General features: G+C 42.1%; 1 protein-coding gene across 2 annotated transcripts in view; it reads right to left on the bottom strand.

The window, feature by feature from the left end:
* jag2b (jagged canonical Notch ligand 2b) overlaps nt 1-13033 on the bottom strand; it is a 125308-nt gene that overhangs the window by 19893 nt on the left and 92382 nt on the right. For both annotated transcript variants that reach the window (XM_088324799.1, XM_088324800.1), the window contains 6 exons: nt 11032-11145; nt 8534-8647; nt 8323-8436; nt 5904-6020; nt 4535-4562; nt 1531-1616 (listed from right to left, as the gene is read on the bottom strand). In XM_088324799.1, the coding sequence (XP_088180925.1) occupies nt 1531-1616; nt 4535-4562; nt 5904-6020; nt 8323-8436; nt 8534-8647; nt 11032-11145 (573 nt within the window). The remainder of the gene's footprint in view (nt 1-1530; nt 1617-4534; nt 4563-5903; nt 6021-8322; nt 8437-8533; nt 8648-11031; nt 11146-13033) is intronic.

Below are 13033 nucleotides of genomic sequence, written 5' to 3'. Positions count from 1 at the left end.
ATACACACTCTCCCTTTAACACAATGTGTCCTAACTTTTCAGAAAGCGGGTCAGATATGGTAAGCTGAAAATGTGTGATGGCCGACTATTCAGCCTCGCATTCTTTGAACATTCTTGATAAATTTAACCTCCACAAAAAGTTTGCAATGCTCGCCTTTGTAGCATTTTCGTTTGACTCGCAGCGTCTCGCGAAAAAGCGCTTCTGTGCCATTAAAAGAGCTTCCGGTTGCGCCACCTATTCACAGTGTTTGTTTCCAGTTAGCCTTTTGTAGTCAGCATGCTTTGTCCGGCAGTGCCTCTTGATATCATCTCATCAGCTGCACCGCTTATCCTCAGTAGGGTCGCGGGAATGCTGGAGCCCATCCCAGCAATCATTGGGCAGTGGGCAGGGGACACCCTGGACTGGTTGCCAGCCAATCGCAGGGCACACGGGGAGAGACAACTCACTCGCTCAGTCACACCTAGGGACAATTTGGACCGGCCAATCCACCTGAAATGCATGTTTTTGGAATGTGGGAGGAAACCAGAGTGCCCGGAGGAAACCCACGCAAGCACGGGGAGAACATACATACTCCGCACAGTAAGGCCGGGAGCTGGATTTGAACCCACTCAGGAGGTTCCCACGACCTCAGAACTGTGCCGCACACGCGCTAACCACTTCGCCACCGTGCTGCTCTTGATATCATATTCTTTAAAAAAGCCAGCCTCTCAGCAAATTAGGTGAACGTAGTTAGTTCAGATTTCGGTAAAAATACACTCATTTCCACTTGTCTTGAAAGCTGCTGTCCTAACAATAATTTTCCTTTTTTATTTTCAGTTGCTATGTCAAAAATTAGGTTTGGCTATAATTCTCACAGAAAGCCAAGGACAAGTGGCCAAAGGGTGACTCCCATCATCTGGTGAAGTGGTGATATTAGGGGGTTGGGGGCGTTGGGGTATAAATAGTTAAAAAATGATGCATTGTGATTTCTGGATTTTTCTTTTTAGTTTATCTCTCACACAGTGGACATGCATCTAAAGTTTAAATTTCAGACCCCTCCATGATTTCTAAGTGGGAGGAATAGCCGGACTTTGGACATGCCTGCTTTAACATATAAATTCCCCTCCGATTATAATAAATAATGTCTGAAAATAGAAGAGCAAAACCCTTCAACACCAACACAAGTAGAACCCTATGCGTAAAACAACCTTTGTGTCCCGAAATCACCAACTCCGCTTGGGCATTGTCATTTTGAAACGCCCGCATTGAGAAATCTCAAATTCAAGCGGGACCAAAGAGGTGGAATGGCACAAAGAAGAAAAGCCGAAGAATTTCAGGGTCACTGGTTTATTTGTCTTACGTGGACATTAGTGTGACTGCCCTGAGTATAGAGGAGGGGGGTAACCTCTGACCCCTGGAGGCATGTCCGGACAAAGGAAAAAGCCACCGGAGCGCTAATCAGGGGCTTGCGTTACGCTGTTGATGTGACCCACAACAGTCAAAGGAGTTTGGCTTAAACCGGGCTGATTTCCCACCGCGTCGGTACTTACTGATCCTGCAGTCGGGCCCGGCAAAACCAGGGGCGCACTCGCACCGGAACCAGTTGACACCGTCCACACAGATTGCACCGTTGTAACTAGGAGGGGGCAAACAGATTGTTTTTCAATTAAGCAAAGAACGTGTAGCGTTTCTCCCCACAATCATGCAATAATTTTGCTAAATATCCCATGTGCTGAGGGACTCGAGAAACAGACTCAAAGTTCACTCAGCCGGCTTGCAGAGATGTGACATTAATGAAGTAATTCAACACTGGCGAATCCCATTAACACAACATGTGAGGATAGCTCCAAAACAGAGCGATTGTAGTGAACAGTTTCCCTGACCCCGATTGTATGCCTGATTATGACGAAAGAATGTCCCTGACAGAAGTTAGTGCCAGAAAATTCAAACAGAGACGGGTGACCAGGAGAATGGCGAACTTGACATTTGCGACGAAAAGAAGGTGCGATCTTTTTCTGAAAACAGATTGGTAGGTTGTGTTTTAGAACCTTCTTATGAGATAGTGTTTGATCTAATAATTTCTATCCCTTTTTCATAGATGTCATTCTACGATATTTCTTTGAGAAGCGCAGTTTGCTTATCAGCTAGTGAAGAATTTTATACATTTGACTATAAAGGATTTTATACGATTGACTATAAGTTAGATTTATTGAGTTTAATGCAAGATATTCACTGACTGGGATGTAGTTCAATGACAGGTCACGCTGTTCCAAATGCAGAATATTTTGAAAAGGGAATTTTGATAACAGGACTCTGACGTAGGATGGCAGGCGATGTTTTGAGAACAAGGCCCTGAGGACGTAGAAGCGCTCGGTGTTGTTTTGAGTTTTCCAGACATCGCGGCGAGGTGGTGGAGCCCATCTTGGGCTTCCTTGGCACGCCCATGGGAGGAGCCGGCACACCATCTTGCGGGGAGACGTGGGCCAATAAGGAGAGAGCTAAAGGACTCAAAAAAAGGCTTCACAGAGACTCCATCGACACTAATTCGGCCGTATTCGATGGAGTACACTTAGGTAAATTGTTAATGAAATTAAATCTGCCCCAGTGTGAAAATGTTGGCTTTCTTGTTCATCTTTTCTATCAAGAAACAAGCGCGCATACATTGTTGGGTGAATGTAGGTTGTGTTTGCTTAATGGAGTCAGATAACTAATTCGAACAATTTGGTAAACGATACATTTTGATATTTAATTCCCAACACTAGGAACACACCGGGCCAAACTAAAGACTAAAGGAGTGAATAAATCATAATCCATAAACCTTGTCTAGATGTATTGTTAATTCCCTAGTGAACTGCATTCTTTAGTTTTAGCACAAAACTCTAGACATCTGTGAAGGAATTAATCTCATATCACTATTAATTTTGTTTTGCAGATGTTAATATTTCTAAAAGAAATCTATTCCCCTATTAGTGGAATATGTAGCTTACATTTTCAGTTCCAGGAAGTTTTTCCCATTGCAATTTACCGCTACCTTAATTTTTTGCATGAACCCATAATGTCCATTATTGATGCGTAATGCTTGCACGAATACTAAAAATGCTGCAGACCCATAGGGGGCGATGACGCTTCATAGGTCAATGCTATACTAACTAGCTTTGACAAGCACTTCACCCAAAATTTCAAGCACTTACCAATTCTTGAAAAACAACATTAAAATGCCAGAAGTTTCAATGATTTTAAGCACATTCTGGTATAAATGAATGAATGAATTAAAACTTTATTTCGAACATTAAAATAGAAACAGGAAAAAAAACAATAACTCAACAACCAAATAATGTTTCATAATATGTTCGAAAAGGGGTAATAAGAAGCAGATGCTTATATTCCCTACCCCTTCATCTTCCCTATTAAATACACCAATGATAAAACAACAATAGTAATAATATAAATAATAACAGTTATGATATAACAATAGCATCGATAACAACAAAGTTAACTAGATGCACTATTCCCAATCTCATGCACCACTCATACCTCATTTTCTTCATCTCTGTATTACGCCAGGAATGTTTCTTTGTATCGAAATCTAAACAAGTGAATAGTTGGACATTGTTTGATCACGTCTTGTAAATTTCTCCAAAGTTTAACTCCGCACACAGACACACGCATAATTTTCCTGGTGGTTCTCACCTTTGGGATTATGAATTTACTACAGCCCCTTAAGTCGTATTTTCCCTCTTTCCGAATGAATCATTTATCGGACACTTGTTTTTGTTGACCTTAAATAGCAGTTGTGCAGTGAAACATTTTACAAAATCATCCAATTTCAATCATTTGGACTGCAGGAATAAAATATGAGTATGATCTCGATATCATACCCTGTGTATGTTTCTAATTGAACGTTTTTGGTATGCCCCTGGCTTGCATGCTGTCCTCTAAACGCATTATCTCGGAAAATAAGTGGAGTATGCCGACTAAATATATATGGATTTCATGCAGACACCATTTCAACTGTACTTTTCCCTCACATTTTGCAGGTTTAAGAATCGGGGATTACTTTTAAACGAGGGCGAGCGACGCAAGGACTTTGTACACGTGTGTACGTGGTGTTTCGGGGAAGCGGGGGTCACAAAGCTCAATTCAACTCATCAATACAAGCTCCCACCTTTCAGATGCTAATAGGCGTGTCCAGCCCCTCCCCTCCTCTTCCTCTCATCATGCCACTCTTCCACCCCCAACTTTGCCTCCAGAAAAAGGACATGTGCACCGTCTCCTCCTCGACCTTCCCACCCCCCCAACTGTGCTCACCACGGGGTAGAGTGGTTGTTACTCCACCTCTCCCCGTCCTATTCAATTCCCAAAGCGCTGGGCTTGGTCGAAATGGCCCTTTGAGGACACCTTGCCCTCCCCTTCTATGGAGTCCCCGCACCCCCTTACAGCCTCGCGAAGCCCGTGTGATGTGCAGACGAAGGGGGGAGGTGGGTGATAAATGGATACGGGTGGGGGAGCTTTGACGACACGGCGAGATTGTGTGAAGCAGGAACGCTTACGTACCATGGATGGGGACTGCAGTCGTTTGTGTCTGTTGAAAGAATAGAGAAGACTTAGCACCGAGTGTGACAAAGCAGAGCGTTTTTTTAATATTCATATTGGACACCTGCCATTGACTCACTCATTCGATCAGTCAAACCCAGGGACAGTTACTTACTTACTCACTCACTCACTCACACCCAGGTACAGTTACTCACTCACTTATTCACACCTAGGGACAGTTACTAACTCGCTCATTCACACCTAAGGACAGTTACTCACTCGCTCATTCACACCTAGGGACAGTTACTCACTCACTCATTCACACCTAGCGACAGTTACTCACTCACTCATTCATTCACACCTAAGGACAGTTACTCACTCGCTCATTCACACCTAGGGACAGCTACTCACTCACTCATTCATTCATTCATTTACACCTAGCGACAGTTACTCACTCACTTATTCACACCTAAGGACAGTTACTCACTCGCTCATTCACACCTAGGGACAGTTACTCACTCACTCATTCACACCTAGCGACAGTTACTCACTCACTCATTCATTCATTCACACCTAAGGACAGTTACTCACTCGCTCATTCACACCTAGGGACAGTTACTCACTCACTCATTCATTCATTCATTTACACCTAGCGACAGTTACTCACTCACTCATTCACACCCAGGGACAGTTACTCACTCACTCATTCATTCACACCTGGGGACAGTTACTCGCTCGCTCATTCACACCTGGGGACAATCACTCACCTGCTCACTCACACCAGGGACAGTTACTCACTCGCTCATTCACATCTAGGGACAGTTACTCACTCACTTGTTCACATTTAGGGGCAATTACTCACTCGCTCATTCACACCTCGGGACAGTTACTCACTCGCTCGATGAGTAAAAAAATATGGCCTTCAAATCTTTGAAAAATCAAATAGGTGGAGAGGTAAAAATAATTTATTGTTTTTATGAAAATCGATTAATGATGAAATACCATGCTCAACTTCGTAAACTTAGCAAGTGGCTGAGTTTATTCTGTTGTTATAAATTGGACACCTGCAAAGGAGATTGCCAGTTTGTTATTTTGACAATTATTGCACACTGTTGTTTTTGTTTAGCCAATCATGTTGCTGTTCTTTGATCTGGACACCCTTTAGTACTGATCGGCTTTTCGTACCCTGGGGCATTTAATTTTTTAAAAAAGGGTTCAGAGGTAGGCCTTTAGAACAAGTTGGACTTTCTTATATGAAGGCTTCTCTCCTTTGTTACCCTGCAAGTTCAAAATCCATTGATGTCCTCTCTCCCTATTTTGAGAGTCTACTAAAGTTGAAAGAGCAGGTAAGAAGTGAAAGTTCAAACATGAGAAAAATGCACAAAAGTACTTTGGCTGCAGATGGGTCCTTCCCAGCCATCTTTGCAGATGCAAGAAAAGGTATCCACACCTCCCACACACGTTCCACCATTCAGGCAAGGATTGGAGGCGCATGTGCTGTTCTTTGCTGTTGAAAAAAGCAAATCACAGTGATTTATTTTTGTCTCATCAGACCTCATTTTTACTTCCAAGAGAGTTTAACTGGACAGCCAGGAACTCAATTTGGGCAAACCAATTCCAGAATTTTAGACACATGTTGCCAAAGACATGGATGTTGACTGTTAAGAGCCTCGCACTGACAGGCGATGTGTGCACAACCTAAAGCACACAGAAGCTCGGTCGAATCAGTAGGTAGGGTTCATTAGCAAGAGATGTCAACTTGTAATAAGCACAGTCAACACTAGCTAACAGAACCACAAATTGATTTGATATTGTATTTAGAGTATAGCTACTGAAGGATTTTATACATTTGACTATGAAAGATTTTATACGATTGAGTACAAGTTACATTTTTTTGAGTTCAATGCAAGATATTCACTGACTGAGCTGTAGTTCAATGAAAGGTCACGCTGTTCCAAATGTAGAATATTTTGACTAGGGAATTTTGATAACAGGACTCTGACGGAGGACGGCAGGCGATGTTTTGAGAACAAGGCCCTGATGACGTAGAAACGCTCGGTGTTGTTTTGAGTTTTCCAGACATTGCAGCGAGGTGGTGGAGCCCATGTTGGGCTTCCTTGGCACGCCCATGGGAGGAGCCGACACACCATCTTGCGGGGAGACATGGGCCAATAAGGAGAGAGCAAAAGGACTCAAAAAAAGGCTTCACAGAGACTCCAACGAGACTAATTCGGCCGTTTTCGATGGAGTACACTTAGTTAGATTGATAATGAAATTAAATCTGCCCCCGTGTGAAAATGTCATCTTTCTTGTTCATCTTTTCCCTCGAGAAACGAACGAGCATAAATTGTTGGGTGAAAGTAGGTGGTGTTTGGTTAATGATGTCAGATAACTAATTATAACAATTTGGTAAACGGTAGATTTGAATATTTCATTTCCAACACTACCTGAGGCCGTTGCACAAAACCAAGATTAGGAATTAAGATGGTATGTGTCTATTATTTTGGATGAATTTAACCAGAATACGATATTTTCCGCACTATACTATAGGCGCACCTAAAGGCCTTTATTTTTTCCTAAAGCTGACGATGCGGCTTATAATGCGGTGCGCCTTATATATGGATCAATATTGAGACGCAACGGGTCTTGGAACCGCGGTAAGCAGTACCCAACTCGATTTCCACCCACAGAAGAAGTAGTGTGCGGCGCATGCTGGGTTTTATATACCGGCGTTTCATTTCCTAACCGATGTGTCAATCATCATTACAATCGGTCACTATTGGCTAAAGTTATTCGGGGGTAAAGGAGGCGGGTCCTTTTTAGCATTTACAGGCTCCGTGTCCGTACGTATCTGAGACACGTATTTGCTTCTTTGCGAGCCGTCAGTATGTTAAAGGGTTAATAAGTTTGACTGAACTCTGTTTTGTTGACGTTCCTACTGTAGCGCCTTATAGTCCTGTGCGCCTTATGTATGGAAAATATAGGACAAATAACTTTTTTTCCCTTATAGTACAGAAAATACGGTACTTTGAATATTATATTGTGGGGCATTAAAGCTGGTTCAATTTACCTCAGCTCATGAAGATTCAGGGTACATAGGTAGCCTGCACCAGACAAGGCTAACCACCATATTAACCACAGAAATGCATCTGGCCCCTCTACTGTCAATTGTGTGAAAAATGAATGGGTTTTATGGCATTTCCTTCCCCATGCCATGCATTATTTGAATTATCCCGCATTCCAATTTTACAAATAGGCTATATTGTCAATTCATTAAACTCAACAGTTGTTTTATAGTCATTAAATAAATGTATTGTTTCCAGGCAGTGTTTTATTGCTATGACAATGCTGGTCAAATAGCCGTTAGAGCTTTAAAGAATATGTAAATTATTGCAGTTTTTGGGATTCTACAAACCAACGGAAAACTTGCAAAGATGGTATCAATGAAGAACAGACTCTCCCCTACCTTCGACCATTCGACTTACGAAAAACGGCAGATACGAACGGGATGTCGAAAAATAAGTAAAGGAGTAAAGTACAGTACTGTAGTGCTTCCTTCTGGCCTTACCGGAGTGTGGCGCTGTGAGAGATCACCACAGCATCCACCCCGAAGAAGAAATCTGCCTTCTACTTCCTAGTTCATATGTAAACATTCTGTACTGTATCTCCAGCACGCGAAGAACTTTAACATTTTCATTGATTAAAATCTCGTGCATCCACAATTCTTTCTTTTGAACTGAAAGTGGAATAAGAAAGCTTGATGCGGTTGAGAAAATGGTTGGAAAACAGAAGATTTCCAAGAGTCTCACCGATGTTGCACGTGTTCCCTTCCCAGCCAGGTGGGCAGGCACACACAAAGGTGTTCCCGTAGTCATAACACGAGCCTCCGTTACTGCAGGTTGTCCCATCGCATTGACTCTCGCCTGTCCCGTCACAAACACATTTTAGTCATGCCTCACTCAAGCCATTGGATGGTAAACACAAGCAGAAGCTTATTGGAGTGAAGGGTGCTTTACTCACGCAAATGGCAGATTTTGCCCTTCCAGTTGTCGGCACACTGGCAGTAGAAGTCGTTGAGGAGGTCGACGCAGTGGCCTCCGTTCTGACAAGGGTCGTTTCGGCACTCGTTGACATCTGAGGAAAGCAGAGAGAAACTTTTCAAATAGGTTGACATGATCTAGATAGATAGATAGATAGATAGATATAGATATATAGAGAGAGAGATAGAGAGAGAGATAGCTAGAGAGATAGCTAGATAGCTAGCTAGCTAGAGAGAGATGGATAGAGATAGAGAGATGGATAGATAGAGAGATATAGATATAGAGAGAGATGGAGATAGAGAGATGGATAGAGATATATAGAGATAGATAGATGGATAGAGATAGATATACTTTATTCATCCTCGTAGGGAAATTCACACTTCCAGCAGTGTCCTTGTGTGTTGAAAAATAAAATAATAAAATAAAGATATAGAATACAAAAACACCCAATATAACGTTTTGCTATAGAGTATTTAAATAGTGCTACGGAAAATACACACTGTAATAAAAATAGGGTAATATGCAAATGTGGGGGTGGGGTTTAATGTGGGCTTTTACTCCCCCAGGTGGAGTTAAAGAGCCTCATGGCATGAGGAAGAAATGATCTCCTCAGTCTGTCCGTGGAACAAGACAAGACTATCTATTCTCCGAACATGAGAGCAGCTCTCTAATAATGATTTTGTTTTTAATATTGGACACGTGCAAAGGAGATTGCACAGGATGCTAAGTTGATATTCGGAAAATTACTGTTGCAGGGTTCCTAGAGCGCCAGGCAATTTAAATTCAAGACCGTGGCTCTGCATAACTGTATAAAGTCAAAATATGAAAAAAAATGAAATATAAATAAAATTCACTAACTCATATTCTTCAACTCTTAAAATTTCTGTATCATCTCCTCTGCATTCAGGTTTTTCAGCTTACTCTGATGTTTTGTCTCGTCGCGGCATTTTATATCGAATTCCTTAATCACGGCTACATTAGCGCCACAAAGAAGACACACTGGCAAAGTAGTTTAAGACGTATTCAGCCTCTCCTCCGTTTTGAAAGGCTCCGTTTTCCAAACCAGCTTTTTGCTCTGCCGTTGTGAGGGTTTAGCATCCAAATAACCCACAGCCACAGAAACGTCACCCTGCTTTTTTCCGTTTAGCCTTCAGTTACATCGTGATAGATAGAAGTTCGTCCCTGGGCGCTACGTCTCCGCTTCCTGACGCTAATAACTTACTTTTAATGCACTTGTCGGTCTTGTTTTTCAACTGGCTGACATGTTGTTTGTCAGTAGATAGTTTTAAAAGTGGCTGCGTTTGTCAGGCGACAGTTAAGTCGAGTGAGGCGGAAACATTTCCGGAGGTTTTGTAAGTACTGCATTTGGGGATCTGTAGTTTGAGAGTTATCAACCTTTCATAGAGCCCTGTCATTGTAGTAGATAACAAAGTATAGTATATAAAATGATTTCACGAGCCGGATATAATTGTAGGCGGGGCCGGATTTGGCCCACGGGCTGTGGGTTTGACGCCGTAGCAATACATGGTGCCGTACTCATAACCTGGCATAGCTTTTGGGCGGGGCAAAAAACTGTCGTCGGACAGCCAGTGTTAGGATCTGACACACCTCCTATGACCAGGGGGCCCCAACCGAGACTTGAACTGGGCACGGGTGTGTCCAATCACCACACACCTGAACCCAATTCTCATCCACTCTTTAAAAAAGGACATTTCATCCCCACACATTTGTTAAGTCATTGTCATTTTTCATGTTGTTTGCCGTTTTCAGATCTACCTTCATGTCAGATTAGTTGGTTTCCAGTTTCTTTGTTCCCTGCGTTATTCCATTTCCAGTTGCTGTGTTTCTAGTTTGAACTTTGTCAGGTTTGGTTTTGGTTTCTGATTTCTTGTTTGGACATTTTGGTTGCTTCGGTACTTTGGTCACAATTCCTGCTTCCCCCACATGGGTCCATCACCCCAAAACTAAACAAGCAATTCCCATGAAATTTAAACTTTCCCTTTGTCAAATGTCGGAAGTTGCTTTAAGTATTTTAGAACATATTTAGAATTTGGCATTGTGAGGGTTTTTGGAGAGTCTTCTCCTGTTCTCCTTGCAAGATCAAAATATCATTTTTAATTTAAAGACAACACCGTTTTTGTGATCCAGGAGATTTTAAGGGCTTGGGTAGGGCTTTTAGAACAGATTTGGAATTTGGTATTGTGAGGATTTTATGTTTAGTCCTCTCCTATTCTCCTCGCCAGTTTGAAATCCATTGATGACTTCTCTCCTTTCTTTTAGTTTATACTAAACTATAAATGGATCGTATGTTTCTGAGAAAAATACATTTTAAAGGCTCTGAATGATCGAAAGGCTGACTTGGAGACAAACACAAGAGGGTTACTAAATTTCAGTTCACCATTTTGGGTTTTAGGTGAAGTTACTTTAGGGAATCCTAAATAACATGCACTAAATTCCATGTTTATTAACTGCACTTACTGATGTCGCAAATCGGTCCTTCCCAGCCATCTGGACACACACAATGACACGAATTGATGCCGTCAATGCAGGTTCCCCCATTTTTGCACGGGCTCTTGAGGCAGTCGTTGATGTCTGAAACATGAAGCAGCACGATAGTTGGAACAGAAACAACATTTCAAGTTAGTGATAAACAAGTTTTTTTTTAATTTCTAGTGAAAGTGAATCTCAAAATGTTCTTTCTTTTTTTTTTTTTTTTGTGACACACACGCTTAGGAATGGGTCCCATCTGCATTTGGATCATTTCTAACTACTGAAGGATTTTATACATTTGACTATAAAGGATTTTATACGATTGAATACAAGTTACATTTATTGAGTGCAATGAAGATTTTCACCGAGTAGGGTTAAGTTCAATGAGCAGTGAAAGTTCAGGGTACCCTGGTCTAGTCGAATATATGGTTTACAGGAATGGCGGGAACAGGACGTGAGGCTGATAAGATAGTCAGCACATCCGACGACGCAGAAAGGCCCTGCTGACGGAAGACGGCAGGGAACGTTTTGAGAAACGCTCTGCCGTTTTGAGTTTTTCCAGACATCGAGGCGAGGTGGTGGAGCCCACGTGGGGCTTCCCTGGCACGGTCATGGGAGGAGCCGGGACACCATCATGTGGAAAGACGTGGGCCGAGAGGAGAAGGCTGGAGGACTTGAGAGAGAAGGCTTCCCAGAGACTCCAACGACACTAATTCGGCCGCTTTCGATGGAGTACACTTAGTTAGATTAATAATGAAATTAAATCTGCTCCCGTGTGAAAATGTCGGCTTTTCTTGTTTATTTTATCCGTCAAGAAACGAGTGCGCACAAATTGTTGGGTGAATGTAGGTTGTGTTTGCTTAATGGAGTCAGATTAAATCGATTCGAACAGTTTGGTAAACAATACATTTTAATATTTAATTCCCAACACTACTAATCGGTACGAATTATTAGTTCCTACAGAGCGCTAAGCCACAGCAACCATAGGACTGTATCCATGTATCACACGAGGAGCAAATAGAGCGGCCGAAAAAACAGAGAGCGACTCCTTCGTCGCTATTCCTACTAGCGTAGCTGTACCTTTTCTGCCTTATTATGCAAACTTGTCTCAAAAGACAGTAGAAATGGGTTTCAATTATATACTTGTTTATATACTTGACGCTTATGCAATACATGGTGCTTTGTAAACATAACCTGGCATAGCTTTTGGCCATGGCAAAAAAACGTTCGGACAGGCACTGTTAAGATCTTACACAGCCTCTTATGACCAGGGGGCCCCAACCGAGACTTGAACTGGGCACAGGTATGTCTGTCACACTCCTGGGCCTAATTATCCTGCACTATTTAAAAAAGGACATTTTGATCTCCACATGTTTTTTAGGTCATTGTCCTTTTTTACTCAGTTTGCCATTGTACTCCTGGTTATCATTGTCATATCCACCTTCATGTCAGGTTAGTTTGATTGTTTACAGTGTTTTTTTTCCCCTGCGTTATTCCATTTCCAGTTTCGGTGTTTCTAGTTTGGCTTTTGTTTCCGATTTCGCTCGGACAATTTAGTCGGTTTGTGCCCGCTTGTCTGTTTGATACTTGGTTCCTGATTTTGTTAATAAATACCGTCCTTGCTTCTGATAAGTTCCTGCTTCCTCCACATCGGTCCATCACTCCAAAACTAAACAGCCAATTCTCATGGAATTTTAACGTTCCTATTGTCCAATGTCTGAAGTATTTTAGAACATATTTACCAACAGCCGTGTATCACACGAGGAGCAAATAGAGCAACTGATAAAACAGCGAGCGAATCCGTAGTCGCTATTCCTGATAGCGTAGCCGTACCATTTCTACCATACTATGCAAACTTGTCTTAAAAGACATTAGAAATGAGTTTCAACTATTATATACTTTTACTCAAGTATATATTTGGATGTGGAAGGTGGATGTGCCACTGTCAATTAATGTGAGTGAGGTTTGTTGCTGAGGCACACACTTCAAC

This window comes from Urocampus carinirostris, chromosome 20 (assembly GCF_059441175.1).
Source record: "Urocampus carinirostris isolate Australia breed hairy pipefish chromosome 20, RoL_Ucar_1.0, whole genome shotgun sequence".
Classification (NCBI taxonomy): Eukaryota; Metazoa; Chordata; class Actinopteri; order Syngnathiformes; family Syngnathidae; genus Urocampus; species Urocampus carinirostris.
The sequence above is the reverse complement of the archived record's forward strand: the minus strand, read 5'-3'. Positions and strand labels throughout refer to the sequence as shown.